The 19,114-nt window shown below is 40.1% G+C and overlaps 2 protein-coding genes across 3 annotated transcripts; both read left to right on the forward strand.

Moving 5' to 3' along the window:
• Nucleotides 1-774: 774 nt before the first annotated feature.
• On the forward strand, nt 775-8,728 carry LOC146385629 (leucine-rich repeat LGI family member 2-like). The gene is made up of 8 exons (XM_084931434.1): nt 775-1,251; nt 1,421-1,492; nt 1,700-1,771; nt 1,980-2,051; nt 2,190-2,261; nt 2,490-2,659; nt 3,168-3,332; nt 4,170-8,728. The coding sequence occupies exons 1-8, from the start codon at nt 1,079-1,081 to the stop codon at nt 5,003-5,005; spliced, it is 1,632 nt and encodes a 543-aa protein (XP_084787560.1). The 5' UTR covers nt 775-1,078; the 3' UTR covers nt 5,006-8,728.
• Nucleotides 8,729-10,087: 1,359 nt separating this feature from the next.
• Nucleotides 10,088-19,097, forward strand: LOC146385630 (coiled-coil domain-containing protein 149-like). 2 transcript variants are annotated; one of them, XM_084931437.1, is made up of 13 exons: nt 10,088-10,299; nt 11,499-11,660; nt 11,775-11,813; nt 12,924-13,031; nt 13,248-13,364; nt 14,511-14,683; nt 15,311-15,383; nt 15,483-15,567; nt 15,714-15,861; nt 16,342-16,418; nt 16,539-16,574; nt 16,740-16,814; nt 16,910-19,097. In XM_084931437.1, the coding sequence occupies exons 1-13, from the start codon at nt 10,249-10,251 to the stop codon at nt 17,431-17,433; spliced, it is 1,668 nt and encodes a 555-aa protein (XP_084787563.1). In that variant the 5' UTR covers nt 10,088-10,248; the 3' UTR covers nt 17,434-19,097. The 2 variants fall into 2 exon arrangements, with proteins under 2 accessions (XP_084787563.1, XP_084787564.1); XM_084931438.1 differs by lacking the exon at nt 16,539-16,574 and having other exon boundaries at nt 10,089-10,299.
• Nucleotides 19,098-19,114: the final 17 nt, after the last annotated feature.

Raw genomic sequence — 19,114 nt, forward strand, 5'->3', positions numbered from 1 at the left:
GGGTCATGAAAATACTCCAAGAAAAAAAAGCAACAAAAGAAGAAAACTTATAATAAGGCAAATTTAAAAAAAAGCTCCTACAAACTAACATGATCCAAATAATATTTAAAATCCACCATGACGTACTTGTAGAAAACAATCACATACAGCAATCTTGAACAGTTAGAGGGCTGAAATTCATAAATTGGTTCATGGCATCTCACCATACTTTACTTTTTTTTTTTTTTGCTTGTTTTTTTTCATCCCTTTGCTCTCCAGAGTCAGAACTGTATTAGCAAAAATTTGTTATAAAGTCACTTGCCTTTCCTCCCGGGTGGAGTTTAGTTCATTTTAATATGATAAACAAACTTCCATTTGTTACTGTGATTTATGTTAATTTTACCCTGATTTTTGTCTTTTTGTATTTTTTTTTGTTAACTTATTATTAAAAACAGACTTTTAGTCTCAGACTTTATCTTTTTAAATAAAGCTTATGAGAATAATAACAATAATAAAAAAAAAACAATCACCAGGAGAGTGCATTTGGTGACTTTTCTGTTTCTTTTTTAATATAGAAAATGAATTGAGCCTCTGTACCAGTTGGTAACTACAGCTGAGAGAATAATTCAACTACCAGGTTAAAAAGTGCAATTAAATCTTTTCCTGGTATGTGGAGGGACTTTATTAGGCTATTTTCATTGGATTTGGTACTTTCTGCATAGTTATGCAGAATCACGTGATGAAATCCACGACAGACGCGGGCAACTATTATGACAGTATTAATACTCTCCATGGTGCTGAAAAACCGAGGTCTGTTTGTGTTTTCTATTGATTGCCCCACTTTGAATGCGTCTTTAAGTCGAGCACTTATTAAATGCATATATACACAAACGCTGCCTTGAAGTCTTTCGACACAAATCACCTCTGATCACTGACGTCCGACACCAAAGCAGCAGCCCTCCAGGACGCAGCTGCAGCCGTATCAGCCTGTGTCAGGGCTTTCCACTGTAGTGCTGCATTCTGATGTAGCCCAGCGGATACACAAACGACACGCTCAGACCTCGCGTTCAGTCGCTGTTTTTAATGTCTACGAAGCATCATGACACTTGCTAAGCAGTGGCTGGCCGGATTCGCGCTCCTGTGCATTTATGCTGCAGCTGAATCGAAAAAGAATTTCAAATGCCCTTCAGGATGCTCCTGCACAAAGGAGACCATCATCTGCGTCGGCACTTCACAGATCCCCCACACTATACCGAAAGAGATCAACTCCCTGTAAGTACATTTCTTTGGCTATAAAGAGGGTTATTAAAATCCGTCAGTGAGTCACAAGATAATATTAATACCGCATTCAGAAGAATAATTGACTGCCTGTAGTGGGATTTCGTGCCTGACGTGTCTGGTACAGACTGTTAACATGTCCCTAATGTGTTTCACTCAACAGGAGCATGGTTAATGGATCAATTGCGGAAATTACAGAGGGGATGTTTTCACTTATGCCTTCTCTTCAGCTGCTGTAAGTACCCACTGATTACTTGGTGATTATTGACGTCTTAGACCAGTCACACCCAAACAAATAAGGCACACGGATTTATTATTGGTTAAGTTGTTTTTGGTTGCTTTATACTGGAAACCAAACAAGTAAAAGTTGTTTTTTAAAGGAAAGTTTTAATATTTTAAGCTGTAGAGCTTTTTTTGTTGCTGTTTTTTTTTACCTTTACAGGCTTCTTAATGCAAATTCTTTGACCGCAATCAAAGATGATGCTTTCTCTGGTCTGCCTCATCTAGAATATTTGTGAGTATTATTAAACAAATTCTTTCTTAATCTAAAAAAATCTCAGTCACCAACAACTTTTAAACTTATCCCAATACCCAATGCCCTCACCGGTGGAGCAGAAAATCAAAAATAATAAACAGTGCACATGTGCTTTTCAGACATGACAAAATATATTTATCTGTCTCTCGTCATTGATAAATCTGTTCTGTTACTATTCATGGAACAGGTTCATTGAAGGGAACAAGATAGAAACCATCACCAAAAATGCCTTTCGTGGTCTACGAGGGTTGACTTATCTGTAAGTTTTGCTGTCATCTTCTCTCCTAATCATGACAGCCGCAACGGCAACATTTCACAGTTAAAGTGAGAAAAAAAAAAAAAAAAAACAACAGAATTGTGTTTTTTTTCCTTCTCATTCTTTGTGTTTCTGGTTTAGCTCCCTTGCAAATAACAAGATAAGGTTTCTGCCGAGGGATCTCTTTTTTGACTTGGATTCCTTGCTGGAAATGTGAGTAAGCAGTTGTTGTGTCAGCAGTGTGTATGTGGGTGTGTTTAAGAGAGAGAGAGAGTGTGTGTGTGTGTTTTTCTAACTGAAGCTGACTCAGACTGCACTTGGCAGTGTTCAGCATTAAATCCTCCGAGTGGTATGATATCTATCTATCTATCTAGTTTTCCAGTCATTTTTTTCTCTTGTCTTAATCCTTTGTTGTTGATCATTCCCTCTGTGATGCATCAGAGATCTGCGAGGCAACTCTTTCCAGTGTGGCTGTGAGAACAAGTGGCTGATGACATGGCTGAAAAACACAAATGCCACAGTATCAGATGTCTTCTGCGCAGGCCCCAGTGACATGAAGAGCAAGCGGCTCAATGACCTTCCTATTCCACCGGGCGAATGTATTTCCACAGGTGAAATAACAAGGGCATGATGAAAGGCATTTCTGTCATTCTAAAATCAATAAAAATGTTGAATAATTAATCATTTGCTCTCAAAAAGAAACAGATTCAAGGTTTGCTAACATGTTTCCTCCTGAAAACATCTACATATCCACACATGCTGCATAACCTTTGCAAAAAACACATACACACACACAAAAAAAACCCACAATATGTTTATATTTGCAGATATAAGAATGAAACTGAGAGCCAAATGCCTGTTCCAAATCTCACAACAATCCATGCAGCAGTTGCTGAAATATTTTGTGCAAAACCTTATGGTCACTGCAAATGACTGTTAAAAAACATACAATCTCAAAAATAAAATATTACTAAGCTGAAAGCCAAATTTAATAGCCCTGAGTACATGAATGAGGCTTCTCAAAGCACTGAAATGTAACTGAAGCTGTGAGTATGTAAATTTTGGTGTTTTCACTTAATCAGCAAACCAGCAGTTTCTGTTTTTGTCCGCATCTCACAGACTTTGTGCGTCATCAGTCCATCCCCATTCAGTCCATGTCAGCGGACATCTTCTCCTTCAAAGACGACATCTTTGTAGCGATGGCCGCCCCAAACTCCAACAGCTGCATAGTCATGGAGTGGGATCACATTGAACTGAACTTCAGAAAATTTGATAATATAACAGGTTTGATAACATCCATGAAGCTGGTAATGTTATTTTTTTTCAGTGTCAGTAGATTTCATGAAAAGACCAAAATAGATTAATGAATGGTCCTGCATACATTTTAACTGCACATCCAAATCATGGATATTGACTAACTGACATCCTCCAGGTCTGAAAAATGAAGTAACAGTAGATAATCAAATGGCCAACTGAGACTTGATCTGACAATTTGAGACAGTTGCCACATATTTAAAATACCCAACTTTACAGAAGAACATTTAAAGAATATTTTTGTGCAAAATACTTTTTTGGAAAGTAATTTCCCCCAGCAGCTGTAGTCTCTGTTACATGTGGGTAATCAGATACAGTTCTTCCACCAACTCTGTGTGAAGCTTTTAACCGTGCACCCCACTGATCCTCACCGAACACTTTATTGCAGTAAGACAGGAAATGTCTGATCAAACATCATCTCCCAGCAACCTCCTGCATAAAAAGAAAGAAGGTAACCAGGGGAGCCACTGCTTAGGTTCATCGTCCAACTCACCTGACAACGACGCCTGATATATGCAGAAGTTAGCTGATAACTAAACACTAGTTGTATAAAAAAGTGAGGCCAGAATCCCTAAAGTCCATTACATTCATCAGCAGCTGAAAGAAACAAAAATCCAACTTTGTCATTGGTCTTGTCTTGGTCTGAACTTTGGTCTTTTCATGCTTGACCATAATGATTTTAATACTGTCATCATAGAAGTCATAGAATTCACAGATAGAATTCACAGATCCTTCAGAGTGCGTTAATTTTCAACTAATACTTTCATTTTCTGTGTTGTATTAATAATGACCAACTTTTCTTCACAGGGAAGTCTGTTGTTGGATGCAAGTCGGTTCTAATTGAAGACCATGTCCTACTAATAGTCACCCAGCTCTTTGGGGGTTCCCACATTTACAGGTTTGATGGTCAACAAAACAAATTCATCAACTTTCAAACTATTGAGGTGTTCAACATCTCGAAGCCAAATGATATTGAAGTCTTTCAGATGGAAGGTCACTGGTACTTTGTGATTGTGGACAGCTCCAAGGCAGGCATGTCTACTCTCTACAAGTGGACTGACCAACCAGAACGCAATGAAACTGGTTTCTACTCCTACCAGTTTCTCCATGAATGGTTTCGTGATACAGATGCTGAGTATGTTGAGGTGGACGGGAAGTCCTACCTGATCTTAGCCAGTCGCTCTCAGTCACCAATCATCTACCTGTGGAACAGGAGTACCTTAAAGTTTATACTTCATAGTGAAATCACAAACGTTGATGATGTAGTGGCTGTCAAAGCTTTCCGGGTGGAGGGTGACTTGTATCTGGCCATGGCTTGCTACATCGGTGACTCCAAAGTCCTCAAGTGGACCAACAAGCAGTTCATTGACGTGCTGCCTCTTCCCTCTCGAGGGGCGATGATCCTCCAGCCGTTCACCTTCGCAGACAGGCACTATCTTGCTCTTGGCAGCGATTACTCTTTCACACAGATCTACCTCTGGGATGCAGAGTCAAAAACATTTCACAAGTTCAAGGACATTTACGTGCAGTCACCCCGGTCATTTACTGTGGTGACCACTGACCGAAGGAGTTTTATTTTCTCCTCCAGCTTCAAGGGGAAATCGATGGTCTTTGAGCATATATTTGTAGATTTAAGCTTATAATAACTACAAAAGCAGTACTGATCAAAATATACAGTGCTTAAAAAAAATTATGAGACCATTGTAAATGCTGGCGGATTAACATTGCAGAAACATTTAAAAATGACTTGGCAATTACCAGTACTGATAATTTAGGACAGCTGTGGGATGAACCTCATGGTGGTGGTCAAATAAATTTGTTAAGTACTGCATGTTGGTTAGTCGCTTCATAATGAGTGTATGCTGTCAAAGAAGTGTCAAATGCTGTGTATTGTACTTATGCAACTAGATTTATCGTTCTTGGTTTGAAACTAAATGTAATCAAGTTTTCTGCAAATAATGTGATATGGATTCAGAAAATTATGAAGGCAAGGTTAATGTTAGACCAAAGTAACTAAAGGCTGACAGAAATATAATATGACAATGCAAATGCATTAAGAAAATGTTATGGCAATACCAATACATCCTTAAAAAGGCTTGGCTTTTATCATAATTCTGTCAAGCCAACAAGCCAGACACTGTCCACACTAGCCAAAGATATCATAGACTATTACCTTCCTGCCCCACACAGGAAGTTAGTGAGAAGCATGACCATTTACACCCTACAGCTGATGGTGTAGTTGTGCAAGCAAAACAAACTTTGTATGTCACGTCAAAATGAACACTGGCAAAAGCAAATCACGTTGTATGGTGTTGCATACTCTGTTTAATCTGCCATGTCTGAAGGAAAAAATGACCACCGTTATCGACATTGGTATTGCACAGATGTCACGGTTGTTGTAGTTTCAAAAAATTACAAAAACTGTGACATGTAGTCCTCAAAATTTTGGTATTTGAAAAAAGTGTGCATTTCTGAGGGTTTACGCTTGGAAGTAAAATGCTGAATGTTAGTCAGAAAGTCATGGCGAGTAAGAAAATGGACACTTTCTCTGAGAAGCCATCAAAAATTTTGAAGCCATTTCATTGCAGTAAGTGTTATGACTGCAAAGATAAAAGTGCATGATGCACAGTTTTCTTCCTTACCTGAAAACAGAATATCCATCCATCCATCTTCTTCCACTTTATCCTGGGCCGGGTCGCGGAGGCAGCAGCCTAAGCAGAGAAGCCCAGACCTCCCTCTCCCCAGCCACCTCCTCCAGCTTATCCGGGGGAACACCAAGGTGTTCCCAGGCCAGCCGAGAGATATAATCTCTCCAGCGTGTCCTGGGTCTGCCCCGGGGCCTCCTCCCGGTGGGACATGCACGGAACACCTCACCCAGGAGGCACCCAGGAGGCATCCTTGTCAGATGCCCAAACCACCTCAGCTGGCTCCTTTCGATGTGGAGGAGCAGCAGCTCTACTCTGAGTCCCTCCCGGATGGCTGAACTTCTCACCCTATCTCTAAGGGAGAGGCCAGCCACCCTTTGGAGGAAGCTCATTTCTGCCGCTTGTATCCGCGATCTCGTTCTTTCGGTCACTACCCACAGCTCGTGGCCATAGGTGAGGATAGGGACGTAGATCAACCGGTAAATTGAGAGCTTCGCTTTTACACTCAGCTCCCTCTTCACCATGACGGACTGGTGCAGCGTCCGCATCACTGCGGCCGCAGTGCTGCGGCCGCAGCACCATTCCGTCTGTTAATCTCGGGCTCCCTTCTCCCATCACTCGCGAACAAGACCCCGAGATACTTGAACTCCTCCACTTGGGGCAGGAACTCATCCCCGACCCGGAGTGGGCACTCCACCCTTTTCCGGCTGAGAACCATGGCCTAGGATTTGGAGTTGGATTTGGAGTTGCTGATTCTCATTCCCGTGCTTCACACTCGGCTGCGAACCGTTCCAGTGCGAGCTGGAGGCCATCACCCGATGAAGCCAACAGAACTACATCATCCGCAAAAAGCAGAGATGAGATTCTGAGGCCACCGAAGTGAAAGCCCACCGCCACTTGGCTGCACCTAGAAATCCTGTCCATAAAAATTATGAACAGAATCGGTGACAAAGGGCAGCCCTGGCGGAGCCCATCACCCACCGGGAACGAGTCCGACTTATTGCCGGCAATGCAAACCGAGCTCTTGCAACGGTTGTATAGGGATCAAATGGCCCGTAGCAATGGGCCAGACACCCCATACTCCCGCAACACCTCCCACAGGACACCCCGAGGGACACGGTTGAATGCTTTCTCCAAGTCCACAAAACACATGTAGACTGGTTGGGCAAACTCCCATGCACCCTCAAGTGTCCTTGAGAGGATGAAGAGCTGGTCCAGTGCTCCGCGACCAGGATGAAAACTGCATTGTTCCTCCTGTATCTGAGGTTCGACTAGCGGACAAACTCTCCTTTCCAGCACCCTGGCATAGACTTTCCCAGGGAGGCTGAGGAGTGTGATTCCCCTGTAGTTGGAACACACCCTCCGGTCCCCCTTCTTAAAGATGGGGACCACCACCCCGGTCTGTCAGTCCAGGGGTACTGCCCCTGATCTTCATGCAATATTGTAGAGGCGTATCAACCAGGACAGCCCTACAACATCCAGAGTTTTCAGGAACTTGGGGCAGACCTCATCCACACCAGGGGCTCTGCCACCAAGGAGTTGTTTAACTGCCTCAGTGACCTCGCCCCCGGAAATTGGCGGGTCATCCCCCTCATCCCCAGACTCTGCTTCCTCCTCGGAAGACGTGTCAGTGGGATTAAGGAGTTCCTCAAAGTATTCCTTTCACCGCCCGACAATTTTCTCAGTCGAAGTCAGCAGCGCTCCGCCAGCACTATACACAGTGCAGGTAGAACACCGCTTTCCCCTCCTGAGACGCCTGACGGTTTTCCAGAATCTCTTTGAGGCAGTCCGAAAGTCTTTTTCCATGGTTTCTCCGAACTCCTCCCACACCCGAGTTTATGCTTCAGCCACTGCCTGAGCCGCATTCCGCTTGGCCTGTCGGTACCTGTCAGCTGCCTCCAAAGTCCCACAGGCTAACCAAGCCCTATAGGACTCCTTCTTCAGCCTGATGGCTCCCTTCACCTCTGGTGTCCACCATTTGGTTTGGGGATTACCACCACGACAGGCACCAACCACCTTGCTGCCACAGCTCAATGCAGCATCTTCGGCAATGGAGATGCTGAACAATGTCCCCAGTCTCCCTCGGAATGCTGTCGGCTTGCTGCCGGTACGTTGGGGTATGTTGAGGGGAGATTAGCTCTAATCTCCCCTCGGCTTGAAAACAGAATATTACTAGCTTAAACCTAACTCCACTAGATTTATATCAAACTACTTTATGGCCATGCTACTGAGTGCCTATTTAATAGCAACATAACATACATAATTTACTTTTGATTCCTATGCAAAATGTATGATACTAAGTGTTAATATGGAATAATAACCATAATGTCTATTGTGTGCTACTATGTACCTTTAAAGCCTTTGTAGGAGGCCTTTTCATTCAGTCAAAAAACAAGCGTGCCCTTTTCTTTACAGAACGTTTGATATTTGTCATATATTGTAAAGATTTTTTTTCACACATTAAACAATATTAGAGCCTGATTTTTGAAAATTGACAGTTAGATAAAAATGATAAAATGCCAACTAGTATAATCAATGTGTTTTGATAGCTTTGATAACAAGTTTGTCCTTTAATTATTCCTAATGCACTACCAACAGTGATGTATACATATTTTTTCCCACGTCATTAAAAAGTAATGCTGAAAAATAATCATGTTTTTCAGATCTTGAATCCCATGTAAGAACAGTTTGTGGAAATGCATTAAAGAACATTTAACCACACATGTTGTATTAAATTGTTTTTCCATCATGTTTTGCTGATGTAAACATGAAACCATTAAAGTAAAGATAAAGTGTTGCAGACAGCATGTCTTAAACTGAATGTACTGTCCGTGTTTTTTGATTAGCATAAGGACAAAGACAGAATCTCATGTTTTGTTGATTTTAGGAAACAAGAAGATGGATAAAGTATTGTGATAGTGTGGGACAGTTTTCCCTAGTAGTAGTGATTTAGACCATTACAGAAAAAGTAAGGTGATCATAGAGAGCATCATTATAATCTGCTATTGTTATAACTCAGTGTGCATTGATATGACTGAGGTTCCTCTTATAACCCTGACTTAAATTGCTCTCCACTTGTCTACAGCATGCCATCAACTGTATAAATGATTATTCACTGACCAATCTTAGGGGTTTGTGCTTTACACAAGAGCATCATAAATACAACTTCAAGCTAAAAAAAGGGGGGGGGAAACTCACACCAAACAACCATATAACAACAACAGCACTAGTATAAAACGGTTTAAGGTTTAGTCACATTTGACAAAGAAAAAGAAAAAGTAATTTAAAGGTTTTCCACGGTAAATCACATCAGGCTCAAAAATACTGTTGATTTGACCTGTATGGTAGAATTTTGGGACACAGGAAGCTCAAATGGCTATTGCATATTTATTCAGTTCAACAGTGCAGTTAGTTTTAGTCTTACAGCATCATCATCATCATAATCATTATCATCAACAACAACAACAATACTAAAATCTTGACGACATCTGATAAAATGTCATATTTTGAAATAAAATATAGAGATCAGCTGTATGCTGACAGTGTTAATGCCTGCCTTCGTTTTAATAAAGTTAAACCATCTTATTTTCATGATTTGGCACTAGTTAAGCTATAAAACAAACAAACAAACAAAACAGAGAAACAAGTATTTTTACCCCAATTCTTATTGACTATTTTATAAATAGAGGGACATTTATTGCCTAATACAGGGGTGGGCAATTCCAGGTCCCGAGGGCCGGTGTCCTGCAGGTTTTAGATCTCACCTTGGGTCAACACACCTGAATCACATGATTAGTTCGTTACCAGGCCTCTGGAGAACTTCAGGACATGTTGAGGAGCTAATTTAGCCATTTAAATCAGCTGTGTTGGTTCGAGGACACATCTAAAACCTGCAGGGACACCGGCCCTCGGGGCCTGGAATTGCCCACCCCTGGCCTAATACATCATTTGTCACGCTCTCTTACTTGTTTAGGGGTGATTACTATAATAAACACACACAACAGCTCAGCTGTTAGGCATCTCGTTCCGTTTTGGTTATTTTGTTTTAGTCTCTTTCTGTTTTACGAGGTTCTGTAAATGCGACGTGACGCTTTTCTGACGTCGAGACGGACGGAAGTGATGCAAATCGCGTTTCTCGATCGCTTTAATCGGTTTTGACTCTGATTTCTGCAGATGCAGAGGGGTGATGCTTCTGTGAAACTCACTGTGCTTGGGTAACCTTTGTTCCGCCGCAGGACGCGATGGATCCGTCCAGGAGGAGCGAAAGTGACTGGCAGGGGCTGGTCAGTGAGGTGAGACTGCGAAGACGCAGAAAGGACGAGAATGAGGAAAGAGCGTAAAAAACCTTCACTGACGCACACTAATTGTGGGACAGGTGTCCTGACCGGCTAAAATACTGTAGCGTACATGATCGTTTCACTGTGTTTTAGTTCTGTCTGCTATCGCTTGTTCGGATCCACTGAAACACTTGTGTCCAAATTAATCCGAGCTCACGGGATTAAATCTCAGCTGCTGTGGTTTCTCTTACCTGCAAGGACTGCACATGTATGAGGAAGAAGATTTGAGTTTCCTTGTGCCTGCTGAGCCCGTTGCCTTGTAAAGTTACTGACTTGCACCACACTGCGAGTTGCAGCTTTAATGAAGAAACACGTTCAGATGGCTGCATATCAACGCGTTTGCTCGAGTATTTCACTTGAGTGCAGTCAGTGTTGAACTGCTTTGCATTTAAGCTACTAGAGTAGTTTTATCCTAGTCTATGCTTCATGCTACTATTTTTGTCCACAGCTTTGGTTGTGCAATACTTTGCAGACATGCACTCATTAGCCACTTTATTAGATACACCCTGCACTGGGTTGAACCCCTTTCCTTTCAGAAGTGCCTTAATTCTTCATGACATTAATTCGACAGAGTACTGGAAACATTTTTGGTCCATATTTACATGCTAGCATCACACATCCATGATGTAAAGCTCCTGTCCCACCATCTCTCTCTATTTGACTTAAATCCGGTGAATGTGGAGGCCATTTGAGTACAGTGAACCCCTGCTCAAGAAACTAGTTTTCACAAAGGGTCAGAGGGCATTGTAGCCTTGGTTTCCTGTTCATAGTTGACAGGAGTAGCACCCTGTGTGGTCTTCTGCGGCTGTAGCCCATCTGCTTCAAGATCTCATGTATTGTGCATTCAGTGATGCTCTTCTGCATTTGAAAATGTTTAACCAATACATCAGATGGACAAGCAGTTAAAATAACAAGGAGCTGCAATGCAAACCGTTGCTATTTTTTTACCATCAGAAAAAGTTTTTGTGCCACTATAGTAGTATATATGTGGGTTGTTTTTTTTGTTTTTTTTTTTTTTCTTTTACATATCTCACATTGCATTTGATCTTTAATGATGACCAGAGAACTCTTTAGCCCTCAAATAATCAAATAACGTTATATCGACTACATGCCAGAACCTTTTGTTTTTCCTCAAAACCTTTCTTTCTCTGCAGTTCCTGGTTTGTAAGCGGAAGTTGGAGAGTAAGAAAGAAGCTCTTCTGATTCTGTCTAAAGAGCTGGACACCTGTCAGCAGGAGAGGGATCAGTACAAACTGATGGCCAACCAGCTCCGTGAGCGACACCAGGGACTCAAGAAGAAGTACAGAGAGCTCATTGTAAGCTGATCTGACGCCGTTTTAAAAGATGCATCAGAGCGGAGGATAAAAACTACTGCTATTAAACTTTGTGGCATCTAATGACAACTTCCTTTGTCTTTGTGTCACTGACAGGATGGAGATCCTTCTCTGCCTCCAGAGAAAAGGAATCAAGTAAGAGATTTAAAAATGCTAATCACTGCACGCAGAACTGTCTTAACTGTACTTTGATACACTTGGATTTCACTGTGATGCTGGAGACTTTCAGCAAAGTCAGTAATGTGGTCACAAGTTGGAGATCTCTTTGGATGGGATGCTTAAAGCTTTACTACTAATATTTACTCCTAACTATTAACATCTCTACGGCGCTCTTTGTTTGACAATTACAGCAGCTTTATCTTAGAATAATACATCAGATCTTTGTCTGCCTGTTTGTCCACAAACTTCTTATCCATATCTGATGTTAAGACCTCATCATGCTTCCTAGCATGAAGTGCCAACATCCTAAAATGATCCATTTTTATCTATGTTCCTCTAAAACTTTATAAAGTCATTGTATCATTTTATTTTTACGATGGTAACGTCTGATTTATATCAACAAAAGTTGAGTTTTGTATTATATATTTATCGCATTACCTAGAAACCACTTAGCAACAAGCTCAAATCACCCAGTTTTAGTGTTTATGCGCTTACAGTACAGCACCTTCTAATGTGATGGTATCATTTTCATTTCAGTCAACAGCATGAACAGCCCAAACAGTGCTGTAGCATGGGTGTGTACTACTTATCATAATGTGTCATAGCATGACACACACAATGTTCTCACAAGTTGCTCTCTGATATAAAACTGTTGGTTAATGACACAGTAACAAAGTCACCACTGAATGAATCACAGATTTAAAAAAAAAAATGTAATGACGATTTTATTTTTATGGTGCATTTGTTTACATTCAAACTCAGTGTGCTTAAGATCAACAATAAAAACTGAAAAAACAAGAAGAACAAGAAAATAAAACCTTAAAAGAATTTAACCTGTTTTCTCTCAAAGATTACACAGAAGAAGAAAAAGATTTGGGAAACGTATTTAACCACAAATTTTTTAAAGAATTTTACGTTTGCTTGTTTGAACCTAATGTTTCAAATTGGAATGATGGAAGAGATAGATAGATAGATAGATAGATAGATAGATAGATAGAGATATATATATATATATATATATATATTCATTCACAAACCAACTTGACACATGGGGCTAACATGTCTCTGTATTTACTTCATGATCAGGTGAATTTAGCCCAGCTACTGACAGACTCCAGAGAGCGAAACTCTCATCTGTCCGAGGAGGTGAAGGAGCTGAATCAGCGACTACTGGAAGCTCAGGGTGATAACAAGGTATGTTTCTAATGTATATTTGCTGAATCTTTGCCTCTCATTATTCATAAATACATTTCCAACATACCTTTGTACATTTATTTGTCAGTCTAAGTAACGATCAAGTGGGTGAGTGTGGTTTATTTTAAGGACAGGTTTCAAATTGTACTGTACAAACACACCAAAGGTGTATAATTGTAGCTTAGTTGAGACTTTTCTTACTTTGTGCTATCACAGCTTCTACGGATGACCATCACCAAACAGAGGCTGGGAGACGAAGAGGTCGGCGCCCGACACTTTCCCGCGCATGAGCGAGAAGATCTGGTCAAACAGTTAGAAAGGGCGAGAGAACAGGTGAGAGCCCCCTGCTTGATTTTGACTATTCAGCTGATATTCACATAATGGTTCACTTTTTTATGATATACATTTACATTTATTAGATACATTATATACTGGCATTTAATAGTTCTAATTGGTTCTTGCATTAGAAAAAGAAAGTTTATATTTATTTATATTTTATTTGTAAGTATTTTTTTATTTATTTTAAAAGCAATCACATGAACCCTATTTCCATTTCAGCAAAATCTAACCCAGTGTTTTCACCCTTTGTTAGCTATCACAAGGTCACCATTTCAGTATCAGTGTCAGATGAATATGATTAACAAAGTATGATAGTTTAAAATATCACATGAGAAATAAAAGTGCTGTGCAGGAAAAAAATGGAACCGATTAGCAGTTTTCTTTAAATGTAGGTGAATATTAAAGCTGCTAACACTAGTGGCAATTAGATTTCTTTAAGCTGTGACACTTATTAGATGCTGTGCAGCGAGGTTGCATATCCCTTTCTGTCTGCTATGTGACATTGCAGAACAACCAGTAATTATACTTTAGATAGATGTAAATATATGTCAAGCACAACATGTACATTTCATCCAAATTGGATTGAATCCGTCCCTTAGGTCAGATTTCCTGTTGCCAGAAGGTGGCGCTAGGATTATAACCGAATATTTGCTTGCAGACCTCTTCTCTTAGCAATAACGTAAAGCTTGGGGGAGATCCGATGATGTTCGTCTAGTTATAGATGAAATGGCTGACAAAATATCAAAATTCACATTATTTAGCATTTTGATTAGACTGACCAAATAAAAAGCCAGTTTGATTCTGAAGGATCGGCATTATTTAGTGTACAACTGTAAATGGGGAAAAGAGAACACAAAAATGCAGGAACGGGGTGCTAGTAAACCTTTTATGCATAGCCACAAGTGTCATCAACTTTAAGCAATTCTGCTGGTTGTTCAAAGTTTAATTTGTTTTTTGAGTACGTCAAATCCCTCAACAATGGATTAATTTCAGGAAATAATAATAAAATTTGGAGTTTCAAGGAGGTCCTCGCATTAGTTAGAGTTCCACTTTTAATGAGAAGATGATATATATTTGACAAGAAGAGACTTGTATTGCTAGATAAAATTGTTCTACATCTTGAATCTTGTTTGGGTGCAGAACGAGGTGCTGGAGAACAGCGTGAAGTCGCTCACGGATGAGCTGCAGGATGTTCGAGCAGAGCGGGACGTGTTTCAACAGAAGGCTCATCGTCTCAATGTGGAGATGAACCACATAGTAGGGAATGATGATGTCCGCATCTTAGACATCGACGCGCTCTGCATGGAGAACAGGTTTGTTGCTCTTTTAAAAAGATCATTTTAAGTAGTACCTCTGTGATTGGCTGGCATGTTGAAGCAGTGATTTTCAAAAGTCTATTCATGTACACGTGCTGTCTTGCAATATATAGTTACATACACTGATCAGACATAACATTATGACCACTGACAGATCAACTGAACAAGACTAATTATCTCTTCATTGTGGTACCTGTTAGTGAGTGGGACATATTAGGAAGCAAGTGAACATTTTGTCCACAGTGTTGGAAGCAGGAAAAATACGCAAGCATAAGGATAGTTCAGGCTCTGGCCTCTTTCACCAAGATGACGCACCCTGACACAAAAGCAAAAATAGTTCAGGAATGGTTTGAGGATCACAACAACAAGTTTAAAGTGTTGACTTGGTCTCCATATTCCCCAGATGTCAATCCAATCAAGCATCTGTGGGTTGTGCTGGACAAATAATGAGTCTAGGGACAAATGGGGTCATAATGCTGTGCTTGAGATAGATAGATAGATAGATAGATAGATAGATAGATAGATATAAAATTTAGATAAAAATTTACTGAGTTGCAGTTGAAATTCTTCTCTACTGTTGAAACAGGTTAAACTGAACAGCATTTGTGGTTTCTGACATTTCAGGTATTTGCATGAGCGACTTAATCAACTTCAAGAAGAGGTCAACTTGCTCAAGACAAATCTGCTGAAGTACAAGGTAGTTGTAGTTTTTTTCTGTAATTTCATATATATTTATTGTATGTTATCTTTTTTTTAAACTCTTTCTTTTCTCCAAACTGTTTCCTGCTGATGTCAGAGTGCCCTGGAGTGTAGGAAGACCTCTAAAATCAGTGGAAAGCCCAACAGCAGTGCTCTGACTGGGGTGCTTTCTGCTAAACAAGGTCAGAGGAATCATGCTAGTTCAAACATCTACACTTTCTATTATGCACATATTACCCTTTAAATGTGTGAGTTCAGTTTTATTCAGTGTCTCATGGGAAATGATGACTGCTGTTTCTTTTAACCGTGGCTTGTGACGTGCTTGCAGTGAAGGAACTGCTGCTGTCTGAAGAAAACGGCTGCAGTTTGCCGGTGACTCCTCAGTCCATCTCAGACCTCAAATCTCTCGCCACAGCTCTGCTGGAAACCATCCACGAGAAAAACATGGTGATTCAGCACCAGCGCCAAATCAACAAGTACTAAAATTCAGACTTCATTCGCACTCTTATTATATGCTCCATAGATCACGGGTGTCAAACTGCATTATAAATAAATGCTCCTGTAGTAAATGAAAGAAATCTGTCAGCATGAGTTGTTGGACTTAAATTGTAAGAAATAAATGTGTAAAATTACAGAAAAAGCTCTGGCGTGCCGCTGCCCAGACTGTCCTGCAGAACGTTTTTGTTAAGTCACAGAAAACTTTTTGTTTTGTTCTTAGTATAAATGGCCTTGGAGGAGTCTTTGCTATTAGTAAAGCCTGCAAAATTTATGAAAATGAAGTTAATAGTCCATAATGTATGCCCTCCTTCACATTTTCCAAAGCTCCAGACTGAGTCTTTGCCAGGCTGATTCTGCCCTGTAGGCCTTTTATTTGACACCCCAGCTGTAGATTTTTAGCCAATTCACTTCTTGATGTAATGATGGGCCAACTGCAATATCCTTTTTTCCCCAATTAGGATTCTTGGAAATCGAGTAGCCGAGCTGGAGAAGAAACTAAAAACACTGGAGATGTCCGGATTATGGAGCCTTCCAGGTTATTATAGTTGTCTCAATAACCTGAGACGTGCATATCACTCTAACCTGTGCTAAGAATACTGTTTTTTACAATAATTCCTCTTCCTTTTTCTGCCCTTTTGCTTCTTGCTACCCGGAGGCCTGACTTATAATGTGTCTCTGGGAATATGCGGAAGTATGTTTCTCCAAAAACGATGTCATCTACGTCATAAACTCTCAAATTAATCTTCTTCTCATATCTACCAACACTTCTTATCGCTATCTAATCCAACCTTTTTTAAGTAGCTGTTTATGTAAACCACTTTTCTGAAAGCTTACTTTGACTGTTTTGTGATAACAGGGGGAAGAGACGCCATCATCCTGAACACGCAGCTAGTGGATTCGACCGATCCATCTGATTCTCCGGGACAGAACGGTGATTATTCAGTGGAATTATTCCTCTATTGGTCAACAGCAGTTAAAATAGGAGCTGCATTTCTTGAATGTTATTTTTCTGATTTGTTCTTAAAGGTGACAAGAGGTCAACCAAACCAGCTGAGCACGAGAGCTCTCCGGAAGACAGTGTAACACCAGCTGCATCAGATTTTCAAGATGACGCACCAACACCATCATCGTGTGTCGAGGCCTCGAACCAAAACTGCTCACCACAGTTGGACGAGCAAGAGTCCTCAAGGCCTCAAACAGAAATGCCAGCTAGTGAGGAGTGCCAGGAAAGTGGCCAATCACAAAGCACCGCAGTTTTTACCAGTTTTGCAACAGAAGAGGGTCTGAGTGACTCCAGTGCTGATGTGAAATACTTGAACAGACCTGATCCCTCAGACCCCGGCCACTCACAGCAACTCTCAGAGAACTCAGTCCCAACAGCTGGAGGAGAGGAGGAGTCAGATGAATGCACTGTAGGGGGGGAAAGTGTTGAAACCGAGTGTAATGTAATAGAGAGAAATAGTCACGTTACATCATCTACTACAGCCTCCGAAGAGCAGGAGGAGGACGTCCTGACTACCGCGGATGTTTGCAGTAGTCAGGAGTTGTGATGTCGCACAGCATTAGGAAAAAAAAAAAAAACTAATTAAAGTATTTACAAAATCCACAAAGCTCTTTAATTATTTTTTTAGATAATTCAAAAATCAAAAAAACTGAAACTAATCTTTGGAAAACAGCATATTAGATTTCAGATGAGTGTGAATGAATCAACAGTGACTCCTACCAAACTGAAGAGTATTAACGATACTCTTCAGATGCTCTAATGTTTCTCTGCTTTCACTCGGTCCATTGTCTGAGTTCTGCACCACCTTTTGATCTGATGTCAATGTGACCAAAAGTAACTGGACACCTGTGATTCATCATTCCCCAAACCATACTCACAGGAGTAATAATATTCACTCCTGTGAGAGTTTCTCTGACAGTTTTAAAATGTGGTTCATTCATTCACTCACACGTTTCATGTAGTCTGCATGTCTAATGTGGCAAAACAGTGATTTCTCTTTATTAACACCAAAAAAGATGCATGGATCGGTGCTGTATGTGTTATACTTAAAGGTTTCTTTCTGCTTTTGAAGGTAACATTAACAGAGTTGTCTGCTTTAGGCGTAGGAAATCTTTTGCTGATTAAATCACATAATAAAAAGGAGTTAATGATGATCTTTTAAATGACCTTTGTTAGGTCATGAACCGGCTTCTTACTGTCAAGAATTCAGCCCTGGCATGATTTAATTCAGTCATCACGAGGATAAAAGCAATTTGACAAAGATGACAGGAAGCACTGTGTGCTTGTTCTAAATACGATGTGCCCCACGTGAACCAAGCACAAACCGACCTTCTGCTTTACTTAACATTCGCAGCGTATAATCAGCCGTGTAGCAAAGAAAAGCCGCATATGACAACACTATGAGTTCATGAGACTGTATGATGATGTGATATGTCAACAATATAAAAGCTAACTCAAATGGTTAACATTCAGAGACTACATGTTCTAGTGGTGCTTTTTTATCACATCAAATATTACGAAACGGTCAGATAATGTACAGAACAAGCAATATGTTATCAGAAAGTATAATTAAAAAAATGTGGTTATGATCTGAGAGGAGAGCTAAAAAAAAAAATAGGGTGAACAACAAAGAAGAGCTTGTTCAAATTAACCTGTGCAGTGAATTTGTGGAATAATATGGAGAAGGGTTTTGAAAATGTGCACAAATATAAATCAGTTTTAAGAAATTATACATGAAAAAAAAAACACTTATAAAGCAGTATATGGAAGCAGAGTATTAAATATTAAACTCTGCGTGGATATTTGGGTTGAACACTGTGAGGTGATATGATGGTTATACTGTGCATAAAGATATAAAAATATTTTTAGATTGTTGTATCGGTACATTTATTTATAGATACAGGTATATATTATGCTCTATAACCAAAAACAGACATGATTTAAACAGGAAGTAGGAATTGGAAAGCATTTGCTTCCTTCTACTCCTTTTCGAACAGGAAATGGTCAGTATTTTATGGGAGATCAGTCTGTGGAGTTTATTTAATATAATGGCTTTCTTTATTTCATACCCATTTTTTAATATTTATTAACATTTGTTACTTATATGTTGGAAATAAAGATTTCATTCCTTTTATTCATTCAAATATGTGTTAAATGCTATATGACAGCATGCTACTGAGTAAATAAAGACAGTCTCGGTTGTTTCTTTTATCTGACCTAATTTATTG

The sequence above is a fragment of the Perissodus microlepis genome, chromosome 6 (genome assembly GCF_051167445.1).
Source record: "Perissodus microlepis isolate ML-2025 ecotype Zambia chromosome 6, ASM5116744v1, whole genome shotgun sequence".
NCBI classification, from domain to species: domain Eukaryota; kingdom Metazoa; phylum Chordata; class Actinopteri; order Cichliformes; family Cichlidae; genus Perissodus; species Perissodus microlepis.